The sequence below is a fragment of the Podarcis liolepis genome (genome assembly GCF_965112155.1).
Source record: "Podarcis liolepis genome assembly, chromosome: 15".
Taxonomy (NCBI): domain Eukaryota; kingdom Metazoa; phylum Chordata; class Lepidosauria; order Squamata; family Lacertidae; genus Podarcis; species Podarcis liolepis.
Genome location: NC_139566.1, coordinates 809,508 through 833,132, shown reverse-complemented (window position 1 = coordinate 833,132; position 23,625 = coordinate 809,508). Strand labels below are relative to the sequence as shown.

Below are 23,625 nucleotides of genomic sequence, written 5' to 3'. Positions count from 1 at the left end.
AAGGTGAGTCTTCCTGCTTCCCCAAAACCAGCCTGCTGAGCCTCTTGAGCAGCTGCATCCTGCTGAGAGAGGCTGAGAGAAAGATGGACAACCAACCAGCCCCAGGGTCTCCATGCAGGAAGAAGGGGTGAGGTGAGAGCCAGGGGCAACTGCTGGGGTTTGGAGGAAGGGGGTGGCTGAGGGCACGAGGGTGCTGGGCAGGGAGGCCCCAGACCTTTGTATTTCTTGGCACTGGGGATACGGGTCAGCTTTGTGTCCACTTCATCCTCCTCAGAGATCTTCAGCACTTGGGTGCGGTACTCGACCACCATGGTGAGCAAGTCAGGGCGGCGGGAGATCTCAAAGATGTGCTCGATGTAGGAGAGGTTGTCTGCGCAGGAATAATAATAATATTATTATAATTTATTATTTATACCCCGCCCATCTGGCTGAGTTTCCCCAGCCACTCTGGGCAGCTCCCAATCGAGTGTTAAAAACAGTACAGCATTAAATATCAAAAACGTCCCTGAACAGGGCTGCCTTCAGATGTCTTTTAAAAATAGGATAGCTGCTTATTTCCTTGTCATCTGATGGGAGGGCGTTCCACAGGGCGGGTGCCACCACCAAGAAGGCCCTCTGCCTGGTTCCCTGTAACCTCACTTCTCGCACTGAGGGAACCACCAGAAGGCCCTCAGCACTGGACCTCAGTGTCCAGGCAGAACTATGGGGGTGGAGATGCTCCTTCCGGTATACCGGACCAAGGCCGTTTAGGGCTTTCAAGGTCAGCACCAACACTTTGAACTGTGCTCGGAAACGTACTGGGAGCCAGTGTAGATCTTTCAGGACTGGTGTTATGTGGTCCCGGCGGCCACTCCCAGTCACCAGTCTAGCTGCCGCATTCTGGATTAATTGCAGTTTCTGGGTCACCTTCAAAGGTAGCCCCACGTAAAGCGCATTGCGGTAGTCCAAGCGGGAATAAGCACAGGGAAGGAGGTCAGCTGTGGGGAAACAGGAAGGCAGCAGTAAGTGCCCTGCCTGTTGAATTGGCTGAATTGCGCCTGCCTTGCCCCTCCTGCAAAGATGAAAGGGCTGGGATTGCCCTGCCTCTTGCATCCCTCCAGGATTTCAGTGCAGACAATCAGCGCAGGGACTTCTCTCTTTCTCCTCCCCCCCCCCCGGCCGCCCCCACTTAGGATGGCACCATGTCAAAATCAGCCCACTGTTTCATGCTAATCGTCACCTGAATCCCACACCTATTCCATTCTCTACGTGTGAATTTAACTTGACTCTTTGTGTCTGTAACATACCAACTCCCTCTGTGTGTGTGTGTGTTGGTGCCGCTTTCCTGAAGGTGTAACTGACGACTGCGAGCCTCTCTGGAGGCACGGGGCTGTCTTGCGTGGGCACAGCAGTGTGAGTCTGTTCACGATGTTGCTGGTGCGTGGGCAGAGAGACCAGCGCAGAGGTGTAGGTGTGTGCATAGGAGAGAGGAAAGCAAGCAACCAACAGCAGGTTGCATTGCCCTGAGAAAACAACTTTATTTTTTGAAAAAGCACAAAATGACATCATCCAGCTCCACAGCACCATCTGTAGCCTTCTTCCACAAGAGCAACTCAGGCTGGGGCTCAGCCTTGTGTGTGTGTGTGTTGGGGGTGTCTCAGCTCAAGAACCTGGAAGGCTGAAGTGGGCAGGATGGGTGCGGGGGGGGGGGGGAGACCAGCAACTCTGCACAAGAGCAAAAGAGAGCTGGGATGCAGGTCTGGTTGTGAAGAGCATCTAATGCGTCAGGGCGATATTTAGATATATTTGGATATTTCTCCTCCTGTGCCCAGAGCAGCTTCTGCTCCTCTTTGTCATCATACTACTTTTTGATGAATGCTGAGGACACAACTTTTTACCCCCGCCTTTGACACCGGAGATGTGCATTTCTAGGGCTCACCCCATTTTTGTGTGATTTCATTCTTCACAGTCACAGTGGTACCTCAGGTTACAAACACCTTAGGTTACAAACACCGCGACTGGACCTAATGGTCAGGGGTCCCTTTACCTTTACCTATACAGTGGTACCTCGGGTTACATACGCTTCGGGTTACAGATGCTTCAGGTTACAGACTCCGCTAACCCAGAAGTAGTACCTCGGGTTAAGAACTTTACCTCAGGATGAGAACAGAAATTGGGCACCAGCGGCAGTGGGAGGCCCCGTTAGCTAAAGTGGTACCTCAGGTTAAGAATGGGCCTCTGGAACGAATTAAGTTCGTAACCAGGTAAAACCATAAGATTTAAAACTGTTTTTTATGTTGTTATAAGTAGTTGTATTCTATGTGGATTTGTCCAATCCTCTTTTAATGGCATCCAAATTGGTGGCCACCCTGCTTTCTGCAGCAGTGAGTTCCCTTGTTTAACTATGTGCTGTGCGAAAGACTCTCTTTTATCTGCCCTGAGTATTCCAATGTTCAGCTTCATCCATGAGTTCTAGGGTCATGAGAGGGTGTCCCCCCCCCCCTTGTTGGTGAGTGGTGTGTGTGTGTGTGTGTGTGTGTGTGTGTGTGTGTGTGTGACACCTGGCGTAATCTCTTCTGAGAGCTGTTCATTCCTACAGCCCCATACGCACACCTCCCAAACACGCACCCTTTTTTGCAATGGGTGCCTGACAGTTGGACTGAGCCCCCTGAAAGAGGTGGAGGTTTGGGTTCCCGGTTCTGTCGCACAACCCATTTGCAAGGACACGGCATCCACACCTTCTCCCTGCGCTCTTGCCCTGTCAAATGGCGCCGGGCGACAGGTATTCATCTCCCTGCCCCAGCCTCCCTCCTGGGGACAGAACAGAAGTGATTGCAGAAGTGCTTTGTTGGTCTGGAAGTGTCAAGCCCTTGAAGGAGATCTGAACCCTGAGCGGACCTGCCTGGCCGGTGCCTCTCTGCTGAGTCACTGGTTCTCCCGGGAGCCCAGCCGTCCGTTCCCCTTGCCTGGAGCTGTCACAGCCAAGCAGGCAGGCAGGCAGGCTGCTCCTCCCCACTCCCCAACCCTCCTGGAACCTCAAGCCTGCCAGCTCTGAGTCACTCAGCTTCATTCTGCTGCTCTTGCCTCCTTCCTTTGGAAAGAAAGCAGGGTGAAAGCGGCGGGGAGAGAGGGCTGAGCTGCTTATTGATATGTAGGCCTGTCTAGGTGCACAGATTCTTCTCTCCTGCCCCTCTTCACTGTGTTTACTTTAATCCCATAGATTCAGATACAGTGGTACCTCTGGATGAGAACAGGATCCGTTCCGGAGCCCCGTTTGCATCCTGAAGCAAATGCAACCCGCGTCCGCGTGACTGCACGTGCCCAGGTCGCAATTCACCACTTCCGCACATGCGCGTGACGTCATTTTGCGCCTCTGTGCATGTGCGAGCGGCGAAACCCAGAAGTAACGCACTCTGTTACTTCTGGGTCGCCGCAGAGCGCAACCTGAAAATGCTCAACCCGAAGCTACTTCAACCCGAGGTATGACTGTATAGGCTAGGTGCAGCCGGGGGCGCCAACTTGCCCCCCCCCATTGAGGGGGGCCATGTGATTCGTCATGTGATGCCACCCAGCATGTGTGGGACATGCAGAGGGTGATCCTTGGCCTCACTCATCCCAGCCCCCTCCTGGGTTCCCAGGCAGAGGCTGGGGCCAGCAAAGGCAAAGATCGCATCCCAGCACCCCACCCTCGGCTCCTGGGCCCCATCCTGAGTGATAGGCTGGTGCAGAAGGGGCCGGGGGCTGAGCACACTCTCTTCCTCCCCTGCTCCTCCTCATCTCCTTCTCCTAAGAGCAGCAGAAGAGCCTGCTGGATCGGGTCCACAGCCCATCTAGTCCCGCATCCAACCACATGCCCCCATGGGAAATCCACAAGCAGGATTCGAACACAAGAGCCCTCTCCCTTCTGCAGTTTCCAGCAATTGGCCTTCAGAAGCAGTGCTACCTCCTTCCATGGGGCAGAGCAGAGCCATCTCAAAGGCCAGTGGTCCTGCTCACCTTTGTCCAGTTTCTTGTGCTTTTCCAGGAAGCTGAACCAGTCCTTGCTGGTGGTGATCTCCTCGTTCTTCTCGCTGGGGATGTCCTCCTTGCAGGCCGACTTCAGCTGGTCCAGGTCTTCGTTGGTGATGTTCTCAGCCAGCTCCTCCAGAAGGCTGCTGTATTCTGCCATCTCTGCAAGGGGTGAGGAAGGGGGAACAGGCCGAGTTATAGAAAGGGGTAGGCAAGATGTCACGCCTGCAGGATCTGTCCACTAGGAGCCTGATATCTACCAACTGGAGCCGGGTGCAAATCACACACACACTGAATGAAAGGACCCTGAGCCTAGGAGTTGGTTGGGACTGCCGAAGTGAACAGAGCTTTGCAACCCTTCGGCGTTAAAAAATAAATTTAAAATCTACTCATGGTTACCCAGCTTTTCTTCAGTTCTGCGGCATTTGGGGAGGGAGGTCAGAGGTCAACTGGGAGTCAGAAACCCTTGCTGACTTTGTGCAAATCACCCAAAGACCCATCAGTAGATCCCTATCTATCTTCTGCACATCCCTGAGGTAAAGATCCAGATGCAGCTGTTTATTATTGTCGTTATTTCGTTTAGATCCCATCCTTCCTCCAAGAAGCTTGAGGAGGCATACACGGTTCTCCACCTTCCCATTTTAACCTCACAACAATCCTGTGAGGTAGTGAGCTTTGTTACGGAGTGGGGATTTGAACCCTGATCCTTCTCTGGTCCCTAGTCCAAAACTTGAGGGAGTCAAAGGGCCCTGGAACGGCCAGTGATGAATTCCTGTGCTCCACCTTGGAACCTGGCTTTCTGTCATCAAATACTGTGTTTTCGTTCTTCTTTCCTAGCGTACCTGGAAACCAGGTACGGTTCTACTTTGTGTGCCAATTGTTGCAGCTGGCTTAGCATGTTCTTAACTGACCTTCCTTTGCTAGGGAGATGGTTTGTTAGTAGCCTCAAGGTCTATGCTTTCTCCATTGGGAGATAGCTAGCAATCGTCCCCTTCCAAGTTTGGGGGAGAAAGGACCTACAAGTGCGCAGACCCCAAGCTCAAGGGAGAGAGGGCAGCTGCATGGGTGGCTGAAGAAATGCATGACCCTGGGGTGGGGGGGATGGGAGAGTTGGAAGCATCTTGGAGTGGGGTGAGGTTCAGGGGTCTCTGCCCTGTATGGGTGGGAATGCCTGATGTTTGCCTCCCATTCAACATTATGCTTCTGCATTTGTAAATAAATCAAGCACAGTGGTCCCTTGGTTCTCAAACTTAATCCGTTCCGGAAGTCCGTTCCAAAACCAAAGCATTCCAAAAACAAGGTGCGCTTTCCCATAGAAAGTAATGCAAAATGGATTAATCTGTTCCAGACTTTTACAAACAACCCCTAACACAGCAATTTAACATGAATTTTACTATCGAACGAGACCTTTGATCCATAAAATGAAAGCGATAAACAATACACTGCAGTCACAATATACTGCAGGGATGACACTATGTACTGGATCCTCAGAAACCTTTTGCCTCGTCTCCGGGGTGGGAAAGGGTGGAGAGTCATCCATCTCTTCTCCAAACTGACCTTGCCTGGAACTGGTGACACGTCTTTTTACTTTCTCTGATAAAATTCCTCCTTCTCTTTAGCCTTTCTAAGGGATCGTCCGCACATCCCCTTGTTCCATGCCTCGAAAGCACAGGGCCCAGACGTTTTCCACTTGTCACAGGCCCCAACAATTTCTCCTGGAAAACCCACTGTTTAGAGCTAAATCGGAGGAAGCATCAATCAGGAGCAAACCCAATCAATGTTTGGTTCAATTCAGCAGTAAGGAGTGGGTTTTCCCCCTGGAAAGCAGCAGGGCAAACAAAAATCTAGATGAGCCCAAAGTGTTTGCTGAGGTCAGTTTAAGGTTGGCAGGCAACCCAAGACTCCTTTCTCCAGCGCACAATCTTTCCCTCTGACTGTTTCTCACCCAAAGGAAACCAAACTCAGGTTGTTCTGCCCTGGAACATCTCTCCCCGTCTCTCCGTTGCTGCTCAGTCGAGTGTAGAGCACACAACAAATATCATTAAACTGATGCTGATCCTCCCAGTGGAACTATTTGGTCAGGCAGAATACCGGCTGCCTGGTTTTCTGTTTTTGTTTCAGATTGATTTGCTGCTGATCTGTGAAGCTGCAGCCATTCTGAAAAGTCCTGCCATTTATGAGGCGTCCTGATGCAAGCATGTATTTTTTAGTGTGGTGCGGAAGAGAGACTCCCGTTCTGGAACGGCGGTTTATGGGAGACTGGAATGTGCAACCACCAGGCCCCATAATCAACACCCACACCCTGCATGCATGTGCTCTTGGTTCTCTATTACAGGTAAAACAAGAACATCTGCTTTCCTTTGACAAACACTGAAAGAACTGGGAGAGGTTCTAAGATAACAAAACCAAAAAGCTCCCCAGAAACTCACAGCCTGAAGACAATTCATAAAAACAGCGCAAACGTTTTTTCAACAGGGTTTTGTTATGGACTGTGATTTGGGCTGGCCCAAGACATCTTTTTCCTACTGGAGGCAAAGGTTTTCCCCTTCAGCAGCTAACTAGACTGACCACTGACTCTTGCTTCAACGTTTATGACCGGACAGCACTCTCCCCACTGCACCTCAGAGGGCGGAGGGCTGGCTCTGGGGGCACAAGCAACTCTATTTGCCAACACATCGCTGCTTTCCATCAACATCTGCCGCCAGAGGCAGCCACCTCACTCAACCTCCTAATGGAAGGGCTGGCTCTGCTGCCTGCTTTTCTTTTAAAAAAGGACAGCCCTTGGCATGCGTTGTAATTTTATTCTGCATTAAACACTCAAACCACAGCACAGAGCTTTGGAAGGCTTGCTGGGACATCAAGGCCCTGGACTTTGCCCTCCTAGCTAGAGAAAAGCACTTCTGCATCTGTATGAAAGACAAAATACCTCTCCCCCGCCCTCTTTGGAGCTTGTTTGCATAGATGGCTTGGTAATAGAGATTAGTGTGTGTGTGTGTTTTCTCCTCATTTAAAAAATGAGGGCACTGGGAAATATAATTCCCAGACAGAGACATCACCCAGCTTTGCAGGGCTTTTTAGAATCCCTGACAGTTCAGGGACAATGAGCAATTTGGCCTTGGATTTGGAGAGAGGGGCTCATCTGTGGATAATGAGAACTTATTTGGAAAAGAGGAGGGGGCCGGGAGGTATTATTGCAGCAACAGCTGGGTCTCTGCTAGGGATCTCCAGCCACAGGCCTCAGGGTGGAAGGAACTGTGGAGGGAGCAGGGAGAGGGAGCGAAAGAAACTGCTACCCTTCAAATGCCTTTAGTGCCACAAATGTCGAGCATCTCAACAGGTACTGTGAAGTGTTTACTAGCTGCATTCAAACAGGAGAACTCTGTGGTCCTTCCAGGCATCACCTCTCCCTGCCCTGACTGATTAGCATATGCATTCCTAATTTCATTGGTGCTTCCTGCCACTGCCCCCCCCCAAAGCAACACATCCCAAAGGGTGCTGACGAATTCTGAAGGGAAAGCTCAACCACTCTGCCCAAACCTGAGTCTGATTTGGGAGCCTTCGACAAAAACCAGAGGAGTAGTCTGGGACAAGCTGAATGGTCCAGGAGTCAAAGGTCAGCTGGATGAACTGTAGGGGGGAAGTTACAGGTAGGTAGCCGTGTTGGTCTGCCGTAGTCAAAACACAATAAAAAATTTCCTTCCAGCAGCACCTTAGAGACCAGCTAAGTTTGTTCTTGGTATGAACTTTCATGTGCACGCACACTTCTTCAGATACACTCTCTCTCTATAAGGGTCTGGTGACTTCTGTTTCAGTGTATCTGAAGAAGTGTGCATGCACATGAAAGCTCATACCAAGGACAAACTTCGCTGGTCTCTAAGGTGCTACTGGAAGGATTTTTTTTATTTTGTAGGGTGGAAATTACAGTCGTACCTCGGAAGTCGAACAGAATCTGTTCCGGAAGTCCGTTAGACTTCCAAAGCGTTCGAAAACCAAAGCGCGGCTTCTGACAGCCAATCGGAAATAGTTTTCAAACTGGAACACTCACTTCCAGGTTTGCGGCGTTCGGGAGCCAAAACATTCGAGAACTAATTTGTTCGAAAACCACGTTACTACTGTAAATGGTTTTGGTTCCTCCACTCACTACCATGAGAGAAGAAAACAGAGATTTTTTTAGCATTTAGGACTGTCACTACTATTTCCAGCAGGTTTTGCTTGTTCTCTCTCTCTCTCTCTGGGTGTTGTAACGTTGCTGGTACAGGAGGAACTAATTGATTTGTTACTCTGTACAGGACAAATGAGAAGAATGGGTTGGAACCACACCTTCCACTCCCCCAGCCCCCCCCCCAACGCCTCAGTCTAGTTTGTTGTTTGCTATCTCATTGCTGTTGCTTGTTAATTCTGCTCAAATCCAGTGATTAATTATCCAGGGATTTGGGGAATACAGCAGCTGGATTTCCAGACAGTGTTTGTCAGATTAAGGCAGAAGCTCTCAATCCACCGACCTCAATGCTCGTTCTGGTTATTAACTAACATTTGAGGGTGTTTTTTTAAAAAAAATAAAAATAAAATGCCGCAATGACTTAAGATAGAGAAGCTTTTCTTCAGCAGGTGGGAGAAGATCTGGAGTGGTAAGAAAAGTGGATTATCATGCCTAAAGGGCCTTGCTCCAAAACGCATATCACCTTGTAGGGAACGAATTTAGTTACACAAGCTTTTGCACCTCTCTGGAGAGCCAAGTTCTTACACAACAAAGGAATAAAGCCATGCTATATGTGATCATCTCCTAAAACTTCATCACTGTCATAACTCCTGTGTACGGTGAAAATACAGGGTGGCATTATTTCACCCTTAGGAAAAGCACAATTCATGTGCGGGCATGTATACAAACCCCCACGCAAAAGCACACATTCTTTGCCCCCAAGCATTCACGCAAATTAATCCTTCCCTTCCAGCCTGACAGAGCTATGGCCCCCTGGTCTACTGAGGGACAATTGCCCCACACTTTTCAATGAGTGACCCAAATCTACAGCCAATTGCATGGGATTTGTTGGCTGGCTGGCAAGCCTCAAATCTCAAGTATTTCCACAGCGGCACAACATGCACCATCAATCTCCTGCATCTTCAGAGGCCTTCCCGACCGGAACATGCTCATTAATTAATTCTCTGCTGTGCAATTAAACCCGTGCCCTGGGCACAGCTAATCATTCCAACACACACAAAACCACAAACAAATTTTATTCCTTTTTTGTTTTGTTTTCCAGAGTGCCGCCCCCTAGTTAGTGTTGCCCTCAAGGGGCACATTCTGTACTCAGTTCTGTAACACCGTGTTGAGAACGTAAGCACCTAAGAAGAGCCTGGCTGCTGAATCAAACGAAAAGGAGTGGGGCATCTAGTCCAGCATGCTGTTCTTACTATGGTCAACCAGATACTTATGGGGAGCAGGAGAAGAGAACTCTGCCTCTCTTTCAAATCAGAACCAGTGAAGGCGGTGATGGTCCTGCGTGAGTGTCTGGAGGCAGTTGGAGGATGGATGGTGGCTAACAGATTGAGGTTGAATCCTGAAAAGACAGAAGTACTTTTTTGGGGGGGCAGGTGTGGAGGACTTCTTGGTCCTGAATGGGGTCACTGTGCCCCTGAAGGACCAGGTGCGCAGCCTGGGAGTCATTCTGGACTCACAGCTGTCCATGGAGGCGCAGATCAATTCTGTGTCCAGGGCAGCTGTTTATCAGCTCCATCTGGAACGCAGGATGAGACCCTCCCTGCCCGCAGACTGTCTCGCCAGAGTGGTGTATGCTCTAGTTATCTCTTGCTTGGACTACTGCAATGCGCTCCATGTGGGGCTACCACATAGTATTGGAGCCTCAGCTTCAGGATCTGTCCTTCCAGTGAGCACTCAGGGCTGACTTCCTTAAGAATAGATAGGTTTGATCTTCTTGCAGTCCATGGGACTCTCAAGAGTCTCCTCCAGCACCAGAATTCAAAAGCATCAATTCTTCGGCGATCAGCCTTCTTGATGGTCCAGCTAAATGATCCCTAACCTCTGCATAATGGCCCGTGCCCATATTTCTCCTGTGAGTTCTTCTCCTGCTATCTCCACTTGATGTTGGACAGTCTTGGGGACCCTGGCAGGGCCATCAACACTGATAGCAACACATAATCCCTGCACACATTCTGGACCTGTGGGCCAGAGGTCTGTCATAAATCAGCCTTCTGGGCACAAGGGATTTACAGGCAAAATGTCTGCCGCCTCCATTGATTAGAGCAGCCGTTGCCAGTCCAGATGCGGTTGGACTTACAGCTCCACGGATCAGCCCCTGTCAGCACAGTTTACTTCTGTCCCTCAGCCCACTGGCGTGTTGTTCCTTCCTGCCTTATACTGAGAGTCAGACCCCTGGGATCCATCCAGCTCAGTGCTGGCAGCACAGGCTCTACAGTTTCTGGGGAGGGGGTTCCCCAGTCCTACCAGGAGATGCCCCTGGGGACTGAACCTGGGGGTCTTCTGCATGCAAGGCAGGTGCTCTGCCATGAACTACAGCCCTTCCTCCCCCTCCCCTTGGCGAAGGACCACAGCTCAGATGAAGGGCATCTGCCTTGGATGCTGAAGGCACCACCAGGCTGGGCTGGGAGAGAACCCTGCCTGGGACCCTGGAGAGATGCTGCCAGCCAGGGTGGGCAATATCGAATAAGCCATCACCATGATGGCACTGGCCACTGCCACCACCACCACCACATGCTTCCCTTCTTGCTCTCCTGTCAGTCTGAGTTCAAAGTGTGTGCAGGGCCAGTCCACTCCCACTGGTCTTCCCTTGGGGGTGAATTTCGTTCTTCTGTCCTGTGGGCCTGCCAAAGCCAGCATCACCCGCTCTTGGGTGGGTGGGTGTTGTTGTTTTAACAGTGGACCGGCCCCTTGCTGAAAAAGTTTGCTGACCCCTGTCCTACCCTCTGGACTCCTGTTGTTTCTCTCCCCCCCCCCTCTCTCTCTCACACACACAGGCCTGTCCTGTTTTGGGATTCTAGTCGTCTTCCCTTAGGAAGAGGAAATTCCGGCTGTTCGTTTGAAGCAAAAGACCTTCCCAGATGGCTGCCCCTTCCTGGAACAATGAATGGCTGATAGAAAAGGGGAGAGATCCTGGCTCCAGCCAGTTCAAATGGTCCTTCCACTTTCCCCCCATCACTCCAAGCTATTTATTGACGGCTTCCCCTTTGCACTCTGTATTTTGGGTGGCAGGCGGGAGCAAGCAAGTGGGGTGCTGTGATGTGGGGCTGCTCGTTTCTCTGCCTGCCTGCCCCACTTTATCCCCTTTCCAAGGGCTGGGGTGGCATGCATATTCCCCCCTTGCTTATTCACGCCTTTTCCTCTGGCTCCCCCACCTTTCTTATTTAACCCCCCTCCCTTCTCTCTCTCTTTCTGTGCCAGGGGCATTCAGCAACCCTTCAAGAATAACAAACTGCCCACACTGGGCCCGCTGCCCATTTCCCAGGCCCGCTGGGTGGCATGAAGAAAGGAGGAAGCAAGCGGTGGATAATGGCAGGGAGCGAGTGGAGGCCCGGGGGCTACCAACTTGCCAATAAACAAATTGGTTGCAGACAGCTCCTGTGCCTGGAAGGGGCTGCTGGAAGCAGCAGGTGAATCTTTCTAATGGCATGGGCAGAAAAACAACAACAACACTGGTTTAAGAGCATTGGGGGGGGGGGGGGAGAGCCAGTAAAAAGAAAAAAAAGTTTATAGGAACACAGGACTCTTTTGGAAGTTGGTTGTCAGGTGTGCATGCAGGAGCCAGGCCCTGGGACCAGTAGGACTTCGCAGGACTGGGGCCTTGCTAAGTTTGTTCTGAAGAGGCAAGGTGCGGCCTCACAGGTGAGGCCACTTGGTAACTCACAGCACCTGGCGGCAAGAGCAGCGAAGGGATATAAGGTCAGCATTTCCCTTTGGCTCTTTGCCACAGCAAGATGTTCCCTGCCTTCCTTCCTGACCCTTGGATCCATGGCTTCTTGACTCCTCGCTCTCTGACCCTCGAACTCTTGGCTTCCTGGCTTCTGGACTCCCGTTCCTGCCCCCACCCTGCCATCTTGCCCCCGGTCCCAACGTTCCCTGCCGGGACTTCGCCCGTGAACTGGACCGGGCCATTGGTGGAGTCAACTTCCCTGGAGGTTTCAAAGGGAGGTTGGAGGGCCACCTGTCAGGTGTTCTTCAGCTGTCATTTCTGCACTGCAGGGAGTTGGTTGGACCAGGTGACCCTTAGAAACACAGAATCAGAGTTGGAAGGGACCTCTGGTGGTCAAATAGTCCAGCCCCCTGCAATGCAGGAATCTCAACTGAAGCATCCATGACAGACGGCCATCCAACCTCTGCTTAAAAACCTCCAAGGAAGGAGAGCCCATTCTCTCGTGGGATGTCGGGAGTGCGTGCAGGAGCCGGGCCCTGGGACCAGTAGGACTCTGCAGGACTGGGGCCTTCCTATGTTTGTTCTGGAGAGGCAAGGTGCAGCCTCACAGGTGAGGCCGCTTGGTAACTCACTGCACCTGGCGGCAAGAGCCGGGAAGGGATATAAGGTCAGCATTTCCCTTCGGCTATTTGCCACAGCAACACGTTTCCTGTGTTTGGCATTTTGCTTCCTGATCCTTGAACCTCGGCTTCGTGACTCTTTGCTTCTTGATCCTCGGACCCTTGGCTTCTGGACGCTCGCTCCTGCCCCCACCCTGCCATCTTGCCCCCGGTCCCGACGTCCTCAGCCGGAACTTTGATTGCCTGTAGTCTGGACCGTGACATGGGAGTCCATTCCACTGTCGGACCTCCTTTCTTATAACTCGAATCCATTGGTTTGAGTCCTACCCACCTGAGCTAGAGCCTGGCTGCTGGATTAGACCAAAGGGTGCCCCCCCCAACCGTAACCCAGCATCCTGTCTCCACACTAGTCAGCCAGGTGCCAGGGATTTTGCCCACAAGCAAGACCTGAGCACAACATCTGTGATTCCCAGCGGCTGGTACCCAGAGTCATGTATTGGAGAGCAAAGCCGTTGACCTGAGGCATGCTTATTTCCTAGGGAAGGTGGAGTCTGGGGGAATGTGCAGCTTTGCCACTGAGTTTCTGCCACCTCTAGCGCAATGCAGATTCTCCAGCTCTGCTCATTCTCTCACCTCCTCAGGCACACAACTAAATCTTACAGGACTGTTAGCAGAAGCAGCGCCTTCCCATAGCTATCCCCAATGAGCTCCTGTGTGGTGAGCTGGAGAGGGAGGGGACCAGAGTCCAAAAGCCCACACAGCCAGGGCTCATCATGCACGCTTGACATACAGTGGTGCCCCGCAAGACGAATGCCTCGCAAGACGAAAAACTCGCGAGACGAAAGAGTTTTCCGTTTTTTGAGTCGTTCCGCAAGACGAATTTCCCTATGGGCTTGCTTCGCAAGACGGAACGTCTTGCGAGTTCTTGCGAGTTTGCTTCCTTTTTCTTAAAGCCGCTAAGCCGTTAATAGCCACTAAGCCGCTAATAGCCGTGCTTCACAAGACGAAAAAAACGCAAGACGAAGAGACTCGCGGAACGGATTAATTTCATCTTGCGAGGCACCACTGTACATAGCTGTCAGCTTTTCCCTTTTCTTGCAAGGAATCCTATTCGGAATAAGGGAATTTCCCTTTAAAAAAGGGAAATGTTGACAGCTCTGTTGACATAACCTACCTCACAGGGTTGTTGTGCGGATAAAAGGGGAGGGAGCAGGCCATGAATATCACCCTGAGCAAATGTGAAGGTGGGTTAGGTTGTTTTCCTTTTCTTAAGTAATAAACTATTGGGTGACGTTCCCAAAGTTCCCTGCTGTAGACAGAGTGTGTGATGCTCTGATCCAGAGAGGAAATCCTGTTGCTGTTGTTTATTTAGGCCTGGTATTTTTTAAAGCCACCTCTCTGCCCTGAGGCACCCAAGTGACACCATGAGGATTAAAATTCAGCACAGCCCCGTCGTGCAAATGTTCATGTGCATACTGGATTTGTACTTAATACTGATATGCAGCCTTCAAATCTCCACGTTCAGCTCTTAGGATTCTCGTTGACATAATTTGCTAGTCTATGTGGAGTCCTGGGGGATTTGTGGCCTAGATTTGTCAGGAACAGGGGCAGGGGGAGAGAGATTTGTGGAATTGTGGGTGGAAAAATAATTCTAGGTCATCTGAGGACTTACGAGACCCCAAACCCACTTTTAAATCCCAACTTGCAACATTAAAATTATTTCAGTGCGTGCATCCATCTTTCTCTTTTTCTCCTTCTCTCCTAACCTGTGGCCCCTCCAAATGTTGCTGGACTTCAGTTCCCGCCACCCCTGGCTACCAGGACTGAGGGGAGCTGGACTCCCCTAACACCTGGAGGCTCCAGGTTAGCCACACCTGGTCTCAGGTGACCAGGCCCGGAGGAAGGGAAGGCTCCTCCAATTCTGGGAGCAATGGGGGAACTTTCAGCACACATCATGTGCCACGTCAGGAAGAGAGGAAAAGTTGCATCCGATGAAATCAACGCTAGCAGTGAATTAGACTGGGGTGGCGTCAAACATTTCCATCTAATTCGGCGCCATGTTCTCATGGGGAGGAGAGAGACTCCATCAGGCAAGGCCTCCTTCCACCTGCCTTGCTCCACCCTCTAGTCTCTGCTTCTCAATTTGTATTGCATTTTATGTACTGTGGCTTGCCGTTGTTTTGTTGATTATAGTTTAGAAATTATTTATTGTAACTGTTGAGTGGATTTCTGTTTAACTTTCATATGTTGATATTATTATTTTATACTGCTCTAATAATTGTTGGATGTTACTTTTTGATGTAGGATGCTTATTTTAAAGTTTTGTTTTATTATCACATTTTTGTATTGCATTAGATTGCTACATCTTCAGCTTGTAAACTGCCTTGAGTGTTGTAAGATAGAAAGATGGTATACAATTTTTTTAAAAAATGATGATGTTGATGAAAAGAAGCCCACCACAAGAAGTCAAATGGCTCTCACATGCCTGAGTTGCAGGTTCCTCTGAACATGGAGTTGCCGTGGTTAATCAACCCCTTTGCTTCTCAATGAAATTGTGGCATCCCCTTTTAAAAGAAGCTTAAGAAAATGAAAATGGTGGTGGCATTGCCCCTAGTGGTCCCATCACAATGCTTTTGCTTGTCCCAGACCACCAGACAAATGCTCTAGATCAGAGCTTTCCAAACTTCTCATGTTGGTGACACACTTTTTAGACAGGCACCATTTCATGAGGCCAGTAATTCAGTTTTACTAGCAAACCGGAGGTCAAACTAACCCCTTATGGGAGCATTTGGGTGACACACCTACGCACTGCAGGAGTGGAGGACGTCATGAAGGGCAAGGGATAAAGTCCCTCTCTGCTGTGCCCAGTTTTACACCTGCAACCTCCTCAGGGCAGCTTCCTGACTTTGGGGTGGTAATATATTACATAACAAGTTCCCAAACGGTGGGATGCAGCAAGTGTTGGCAGGATGCAAAGGTGCTGAGAACAGAAATGACTATTAGGCTATCTGTGGAAAGGAATCAGCTGGGAATGCTTGAAATGGCATTTACTGAGAGGGGAAAATGGTAAAGGAGGAAGGCTTTCCCCCTTTTCATTTTTAAAGATTGTCTTTTCTTAGTAAACAAGCGGCAACAGCCTAGTTCACTCTGTGATCCTGTTTTCTACATGGCATCCAATATGGATTCTGAGGGGAAAGACAACAAGCTGCTGCTTCTTCTCTCAAATGCACATGCAGTCTAGAGGAGCAGAAGAAGCTGAGGGCTGTTTTGTTACAATGAAGAGCAGAGGAAATTTTAATCAAAAAGGAGGATAATTTACTAGGAAATAAGACGCTGGGGTGGGGAGCCTGTTTTCAAGATGGCGTTTCCCTGTTCAGTACTTGGAGGCCATTTTACTTCTCTCAGTTTAGGGAATTAGAAGGAAAAGAATGGGGAAATCCCTCAAGAAAACAGCAAACTGTTACTTATATAATCTATTGGATACAATAAGAAACTGTGGAAAAGCAACTGAAGTAAGAAAGCCTGTTGAAGGGAGGGAAGGAAGCATAGCCGTCAACTTTTCCCTTTTCTTGCAAGGAATCCTATTCGGAATAAGGGAATTTCCCTTAAAAAAAGGAAAACCTTGACAGCTATGGAAGGAAGTCAATGCTCGGCAGAGTTTGGGGAAAGAATGTGGGTAAATGACTGATAAATTTCACTGTATTCTGTTTGTATTAAAGGAAAAATCAACAAAAAGCATTTTAAAAAAGAAAGAAAACAGCAAGCTGATAGTGGACGGATTGTTTGGCCTTTTTCCAATTTATTTATATTACTATTTATCCACAAATGAGGCACATATTTGCTGGCCACAGTGAACTGGGCTTTGCTAAGAGTGTTTCCCTCACACACTCATGACTTGGCCGGCAATTTCACATTGCCTTCCAGCGACAAAGAATGGCTTCCCTCAGCGCCCCTGGACTTCCTTCAGCAAATTCCCTGCCTCCTCCTAGAGGCACGCGGTCGTGATTCTCCTGGGAACGAATTCCTTCAGCTTAGGGACACTTCATAATAAGCAAAAGAGGAAACACCGCTTTTAAAAAGAGGACATTTCCTCAGGAAAGGAGAAACAGAGGAGCTGGGTGGGACGGAGAGCAGCCTAACTGGGGATCCAGGCAACATGGCGGATCCTGAGGAGAGTTTAATTCCCAGACAGAAAGCGACAGAAATTGCCATGCAAGCTCCCTCCCTCAGTACAGAAGGGAGATGCAGAGGAAGGGGATTTTGTTGAGACTGAGGGGAAAAGGGGAATTTGGTTGAGGGGGAAATTCCTCAGGAAAGCAGCAGCACAGTTCTAGAAGTTTCCAGGGTGCCTTTGCTTCCTGCTATTTTATCCACACCGTAGAGACAGGTAGATTCAATGGAGTATTTCCAAAAGGAGGGGAAGAGTTTCCTACTTATAAGAAGCATTGCCAATTCATAAGGCAGCAGCCTAGCCCTTAATGAACTAATTGCTAGAGGGAATCCTTTGGGGAGGCGTGAAGGGGTGAAGACTCAAAAGCCATTTACAGAAGGTGTGATAAGAATTTTAAAGTCTTAGATATATAATAAATGTTCATAAATGTACCAACCAAGCACGTACATAGATCAGCACAGGAAGACCGACCTGGAACCATTTCTGGCTCCCAAACTGACCAAATGTTTTCTCTGCAAGGTCAAAGGAAAATGGAAAAGCTTCCCCATTGTCTTTTCCTTCACAAATCCTGTCTTAAGGGCACATTTAAGATATGAATAGGGTGTGAGCCTGTGACATGGCCCAGGAACTAAGTATTTACCATTACAAAAGACTGGCCAGGCTCCCCAGGGTATCCAATCAAGTGACCATTCAACAGGTCACCTGCCAGACAGGAGGTAAACAACACACTCAGATTTCTGTTGTAGACCGCCCTTTCTGTGATGTAGGTATGATGTATGGAAGGGTGGCCTGGAGCTCCAGGGCGAGCAATTAAAAATGTCTCTATAAGGGCTTGCACACCTTTGTTTGGGGTCCTCCTCCTTCTCCTGCATGTGAGGGGAGCACCCTGTTGCAACAGATCAATAAAGATCAGGCTTACTAGCTGCTTTGCTTCTCAATATTCTCTGGTTGGCCTCCGTTATTTTCTATGACCGATGGAGAACCTGCAAAGGACTCTATAAGGGCTCTTGGGTTCCCCATAAGGGAATAAGGGCAGGTTTCTGTTTATTACACCGTAGACACAGGTAGATTCGATGGAGTATTTCCAAAAGGAGGGGAAGCGTTTCCTCCTTATAAGAAGCATTGCCAATTCTTAAGGCAGCAGCTTAGCCCTTAATGAACATGAACTAATTGCTAGAGGGAATCCTTTGGGGAGGCTTGAAGGGGTGAAGACTCAGAAGCCATTTATAGAAGGGGAGAACTTGGTTGGGAGGAGATACAAATTGGAGTGCAATTTCTTAGGAAATAAGTAGCAGTGGCCTCGCTTCATGTTCCTTTATCTACAGAAAGGTTCAAAAATGAATTCTGAGGGGAGGTTTTTCCCCACTCACAACGTGCCAGACATCACTATTTAGTTCTCTCAGACGCCATTGAGAGGAAGCCGAGGGGGGTTTATTTTGTGGGACAAGAAGTGGGTTGGTTTTTTTAAAAAAGAGAGAGGCAGATTTCTCATAAAGAAGGAAGCAAGGGGCGCCCTGCATTGATGGCAATAGAGCTCCCTGTTCCTTGGAAGAAAGACTGTTGTATATCAGGAAATAAATGCATCTGCAGAGTGGCTCCCATACAGTATATATATTCTGAGGCAAAGCTAGTTTCTAGCCAGGCTTCCTTCATGACTTGTGGAAAAGGCCATTTCCCCTAAATTCATGAGGGAAAACTGCACTCCAGGAAGGGAAACTCCCAACGTTTCTGTAATCAGGAGAGAAATAATAACTATTTATTTTATTGTTATCATGATTTGCCGAAGAATTTCTTAGCTCTGTGCAAATAGTTTTCTTTTTCCTCTTGGTAAGTGACATGCAAGCCCTTTTGCTCTAAAAGCAAGTCCATGAGCCCTGAGGGCAGCCGTTGCTTGCAGATCTGGACGTTTTGCAAATCGAGGGTTTTCTTTAGAAAGAGGGAAAACACCCTAGAAAGTACCCCAGCTTTCAAGGTGTCTGCAGGGCTGCCATGGACATCTCCGCAGTGGCTCCAAAATGCAGTCTGAGGGGAGGCTAGTTCCCAGTCACATCGCATTAGGGGCCTCTGCAACTTGAATTTCTCTCACACACTCATGCCTGGAGGAGGAAGGAAATACTCAGAGGTTGAGTAAGGACAAGGCCTGAGGGATGCATCCAGTGCTTTAGTTGCATTTTTTCACTACAAAAAGCTTGTTCCAGTAACCTCGCTGCATATCTGGATGGAAATAGCACATTGGGGGAAGCATTGCTTGCTTTTATTTCATTTTATTTACTTGTACACTCAGTTGATCTTACACGCTGTGCAGAGAGAGATGTGCTTGTGCAAAGAGTGAGGGAGAGATGGATGTGCAGCTGTGTAGAGGCTTAAAATGTTGAAGCAATTTTTATCTGTTTTAGTATTTCAATGTTTGTATGTTTTAAAGTATGGTGGTTAATTTTTTTCGTATTTATTGTTTTGTCCTTTTGTAAACTGCTTTGATCTTACACGCATGGCGCTTATGTATACGTGAGCAAGTAGCATGACCCAAAAGTCCATAAGAAGGGGAAATTACGATGGTGAAGTAACTCCAGTTCTGGGCACCACAGTTCAAGAAGGACACTGACAAACTGGAACGTGTCCAGAGGAGGGCAACCAAAATGGTCCAAGGCCTGGAAACGATGCCTTATGAGGAACGGCTAAGGGAGCTGGGCATGTTTAGCCTGGAGAAGAGGAGGTTAAGGGGTGATATGATAGCCATGTTCAAATATATAAAAGGATGTCACATAGAGGAGGGAGAAAGGTTGTTTTCTGCTGCTCCAGAGAAGCGGACACGGAGCAATGGATCCAAACTACAAGAAAGAAGATTCCACCTAAACATTAGGAAGAACTTCCTGACAGTAAGAGCTGTTTGACAGTGGAATTTGCTGCCAAGGAGTGTGGTGGAGTCTCCTACTTTGGAGGTCTTGAAGCAGAGGCTTGACAACCATATGTCAGGAGTGCTCTGATGGTGTTTCCTGCTTGGCAGGGGGTTGGACTCAATGGCCCTTGGGGTCTCTTCCAAATCTATGATTCTATGATTCTATGATTCCAAATAGTGCAAGAGCCTGATTTGTTGTGTCTTCCCTTCCAGGGCTACTGAGGAGAGGGAGGAATTGTAAAGGGACCAGAAGGTGCTCTAAACCTAGCAGCCCAAAGTATGTCATGCCCTAGGCCACAGATTTTTAGAATATACTGTATATTAAAAGGTAAAGGTAAAGGGACCCCTGACCATTAGGTCCAGTCGTGACCAACTCTGGGGTTGCGGCGCTCATCTCGCTTTACTGGCCAAGGGAGCAGGCATACAGCTTCCGGGTCATGTGGCCAGCAGGACTAAGCCGCTTCTGGCGAACCAGAGCAGCACACGGAAACGCCATTTACCTTCCTGCCAGAGCTGTACCTATTTATCTACTTGCACTCTGACGTGCTTTAGAACTGCTAGGTTGGCAGGAGCAGGGACCGAACAACTGGAGCTCACCCCGTCACGGGGATTCGAACTGCCGACCTTCTGATCGGCAAGTCCTAGGCTCTGTGGTTTAACCCACAGCGCCACCCGCGTCCCCTATACTGTATATTAGCGCATACTAAAACACAGAGACCAGAAAACAAAAATCAGAGTTTACAAAATGCATCAGAGACCATAGAATATAGTGCTGGAATGTCATGTTGTCCAAACCTGCTACAATGCAGGAATCACAGCTATGCAAGATATACAAAGCTGGTCCTTCCAACTTTGGGGAAGGCCTGCAGCTCAGCGGTAGAGCATCTGCCTTGCGTGCAGTCAGTCCCAGGTTCAATCCCCAGCTTCTCCAGGTAGGACTGGAACTGTTGTTGTTTAGTGGTGTCCGCCTCTTCGTGACCCCCTGGACCAGAGCACGCCAGGCACTCCTGTCTTCCACTGCCTCCCGCAGTTTGGTCAGGCTCATGTTTGTAGCTTCGAGAACACTGTCCCACCATCTGGCCCTCTGTCGTCCCCTTCTCTTTGGGCCCTCCATCTTTCCCAACATCAGGGTCATTTCCAGGGAGTCTTCTCTTCTCATGAGGTGGCCAAAGTCTTGGAGCCTCAGCTTCAGGATCTGTCCTTCCAGTGAGCAATCAGGGCTGATTTCCTTCAGAATGGAGAGGTTGGATCTTCTTGCAGTCCATGGGACTCTCAAGAGTCTCCTCCAGCACCAGAATTCAAAAGCATCCATTCTTTGGCGATCAGCCTTCTTGATGGTCCAGCTCTCACTTCCACACATCACTACTGGGAAAACCAGAGCTTTAGGACTGGAACTACCCCCTGCCTAAAACCCTGGAGGACCACCATCCTGAGTTGCTTCCGTACAGAATACTAATCACGTCTTCAGCACTCCAGATGTTTGTCATTTTCAAGTCAGTAACCTATTTTAAGCCAGGTATTGCAAAGGCTGGCGAATGCGATGCATCAAGTAACAATAGACCAAGTAACTATTTATCCTCCTCCTCACTTTTTAAATTTGGGGTTTCGGAGCCTGTATGTAGGTCAGGCCCTTTGTGTAGTAATAAAATCTACGCTCAGATGCCTACGTTGACAGAAACACTCGTGGCCTGGTTAACACATGTTTGCTTGCTGCGTCCCCCTTGCAGCCAATTAACTCAGTGTGCGCGCCTGTGTGTTTAAACATGTGTTTCTAACAGTTCCGATCTATTAACACGCCACAGTTGAGGCACACACAGAGAGAGAAAGCCGCAACACGAGACTCAGCCCTTCATCTGCTTCTGAGGAAGTGGCGGTGCCTGGTGCTCTCGGACCAGCTGTGCCTTCTTCTTCTTCTTCCTTCTGTTTCACACCCCTCCCGGGACACGGCTTTACTCCTTGTTAAACCCGCTCCTGGGCAGGCTGTGGAAATAAGGAGACAAGAAGAGCCAAGGGGTCCAGCTTCCTCTTCTCACAGAGGCCAACCAGGTGTCTCTTTCCGGAAACGCACAGGCAGGGTTCAAGAGCATTCTCAGAAGCACCGCTGCCCCACACTCACTGTCATGGCGAGTAGCTATCAATAGCTTTTCCCTCCATGAATCCTCTCAGTCCTCTTTTAAAGCCATCCAGGTTGGTGGTGAAATAAAAAAATTAAGGTCATATATATATATATATGTTTTCGTAGATTTTCACGGGTACAGGAATGCAGGTTTTGGTGTCTTCGGGTGTCTTCCCGTGTAAGAGTTGGGGTGTCTAGGCGACGTTTCGACGAGGTCTCACTCGTCATCTTCAGGCTGGTGCTTTCGGCTTCTTGTTACTGGAACAGAGCAGGATCTCAGTGTTTGAGTTCCTATAAATACTGTTGAGGGGGTGTGGTGTATAGCCTCCAATGTTCTGGGCAGAGAGGAAGTTCCCAGGTTAGTGTGCCTTTTCTTCTTTTGTTCCTTAATTACTTGAGGGATATCTTGAGTGATTTCTTGAGTGATATTCTGAGTACCACTTAGGTGGGTCATTAAGTGTGGATTAGTTGCTAAAGCTTTCGTGTCTTGACCTCTTGAGCTTGTGAAGAGTTTTTCTGAGAAGATGGCTGTACTGCACTTAGTTGTGCTCTGGCTTGGCTTCGTGTATAGGGGCGAGCTGTGGTTTTGTGCCCTGTGCCAGCCAGATCTGTGTAGGGATTGCAGGGGGGTGCAGCATCCGGAGGTGCCACTATGGTTTGGCTACTGGATGGTGTCTGTAATTTATCTGTGGAGAGGGTCTGGGTTTGGGTCTGGTGTGGTTGATTGGTGATGGCGTTCTGTGTGCCTCTGGTTCTGGTGTCGGTTTTTGTGGGGAGGGCTAATTTCCAGATGTCTGGCAGGCGGGACGTGTCGTCACGCTTGTTCATGTTGTGAGGGTGTTTCTCTATCTCGATGGCTTATATATAAAATAAATGTTCATAAATGTACCAAGCAAACATGTACATAGATGTGTGGACCACATGTCTGAGGCAGCACAGGAGGGCAGCCCTGGAGCCATTTTGGCTCCCAAACTGACCAAATGTTTTCTCTGTAAGGTCAAAGGAAAATGGAAAAGCCTCCCCATTGTCTTTTCCTTCACAAATCCTGTCTTAAGGGTGTATCTGTGTATGAATAGGGTGAGCCTGTGACCTGGCCCAGGAACTAAGTAGATCTCATTACAAAAGACTGGCCAGGCTCCCCAGGGTATCCAATCAAGTGAGCATTAACAGGTCACCTGCCAGAGAGATAAACAAGACACTCAGATTTCTGCTGTAGACCGCCCTTTCTGTGATGTAGGTATGATGTATCTGGGGGTGGTCTTGGACTCCAAGGCGGGCAATTTAAAATGTCTATATAAGGGCGGGCACACCTGGGTTCTGAGTCCTCCTTCTCCTGCGTGTGAGGGGAGCACCCTGTTGCAACAGTTCAATAAAGATCAGGCTTACGAGCTGCTTTGCTTCTCAATATTCTCTGGTTGGCCTCTGTTATTCTCTCCTACCAATAGGGAACCTATGTAAGGACTCTATATGGGCTCTTGCGTCCCCCATAAGGGAATAAGGGCAGATTTTCGTTTATTACAGTGGCCATCACTGCTTCCTGTGGGAGGGAGTTCCGCAGTTCAACTAAGTACTGTGTCTGACGAAACACTTTCTTTTATCTGTCCCGGCTCTTCCAACGAAAGATGGGCCACGGACAGAAGCAGCTTGTAGGATGTGTGATCTTGTGCGAGGTACACAAAGGCTGCGAAATGAATCTGTGCGCCAGCAGCCACAGCCGATGTAACATATGGTAAAATGCAGCCCTATCTAGGTTTACAGTGATGGTGATAAGAATACCGCTTGCTATCATGGCTTGTTATCAAAGCAAGTGACATAATCATTGCCCATCATCATGTGAATGAGGTTCTTTTTACGAAGCTGCCTGCAGGATCAGCGGTAGAGCTTGCTGCTACCTTCGGCTGACTGGGGCACTTCTCTTTTTATTGCAGATCTTTTAACAGGGTTTGCAT

The 23,625-nt window shown here is 49.1% G+C and overlaps 2 protein-coding genes across 2 annotated transcripts in view; one reads left to right on the top strand and one right to left on the bottom strand.

Moving 5' to 3' along the window:
- The window catches only part of PEA15 (proliferation and apoptosis adaptor protein 15), a 58,911-nt gene that overhangs the window by 7,820 nt on the left and 27,466 nt on the right, over positions 1–23,625 (bottom strand). The window contains exons 2-3 of the mRNA XM_083477438.1: positions 3,976–4,149; positions 215–370 (exon numbers count right to left, since the gene is read on the bottom strand). Coding sequence (XP_083333564.1) covers positions 215–370; positions 3,976–4,147 — 328 coding nt within the window. The 5' untranslated portion in view covers positions 4,148–4,149. The remainder of the gene's footprint in view (positions 1–214; positions 371–3,975; positions 4,150–23,625) is intronic.
- Positions 20,511–23,625, top strand: part of LOC310694214 (zinc finger protein with KRAB and SCAN domains 3-like) — a 274,745-nt gene continuing 271,630 nt past the window's right edge. Inside the window, exon 1 of the mRNA XM_083477221.1 lies at positions 20,511–20,722. The gene's annotated coding sequence lies outside the window, so the exon portion shown is untranslated. The remainder of the gene's footprint in view (positions 20,723–23,625) is intronic.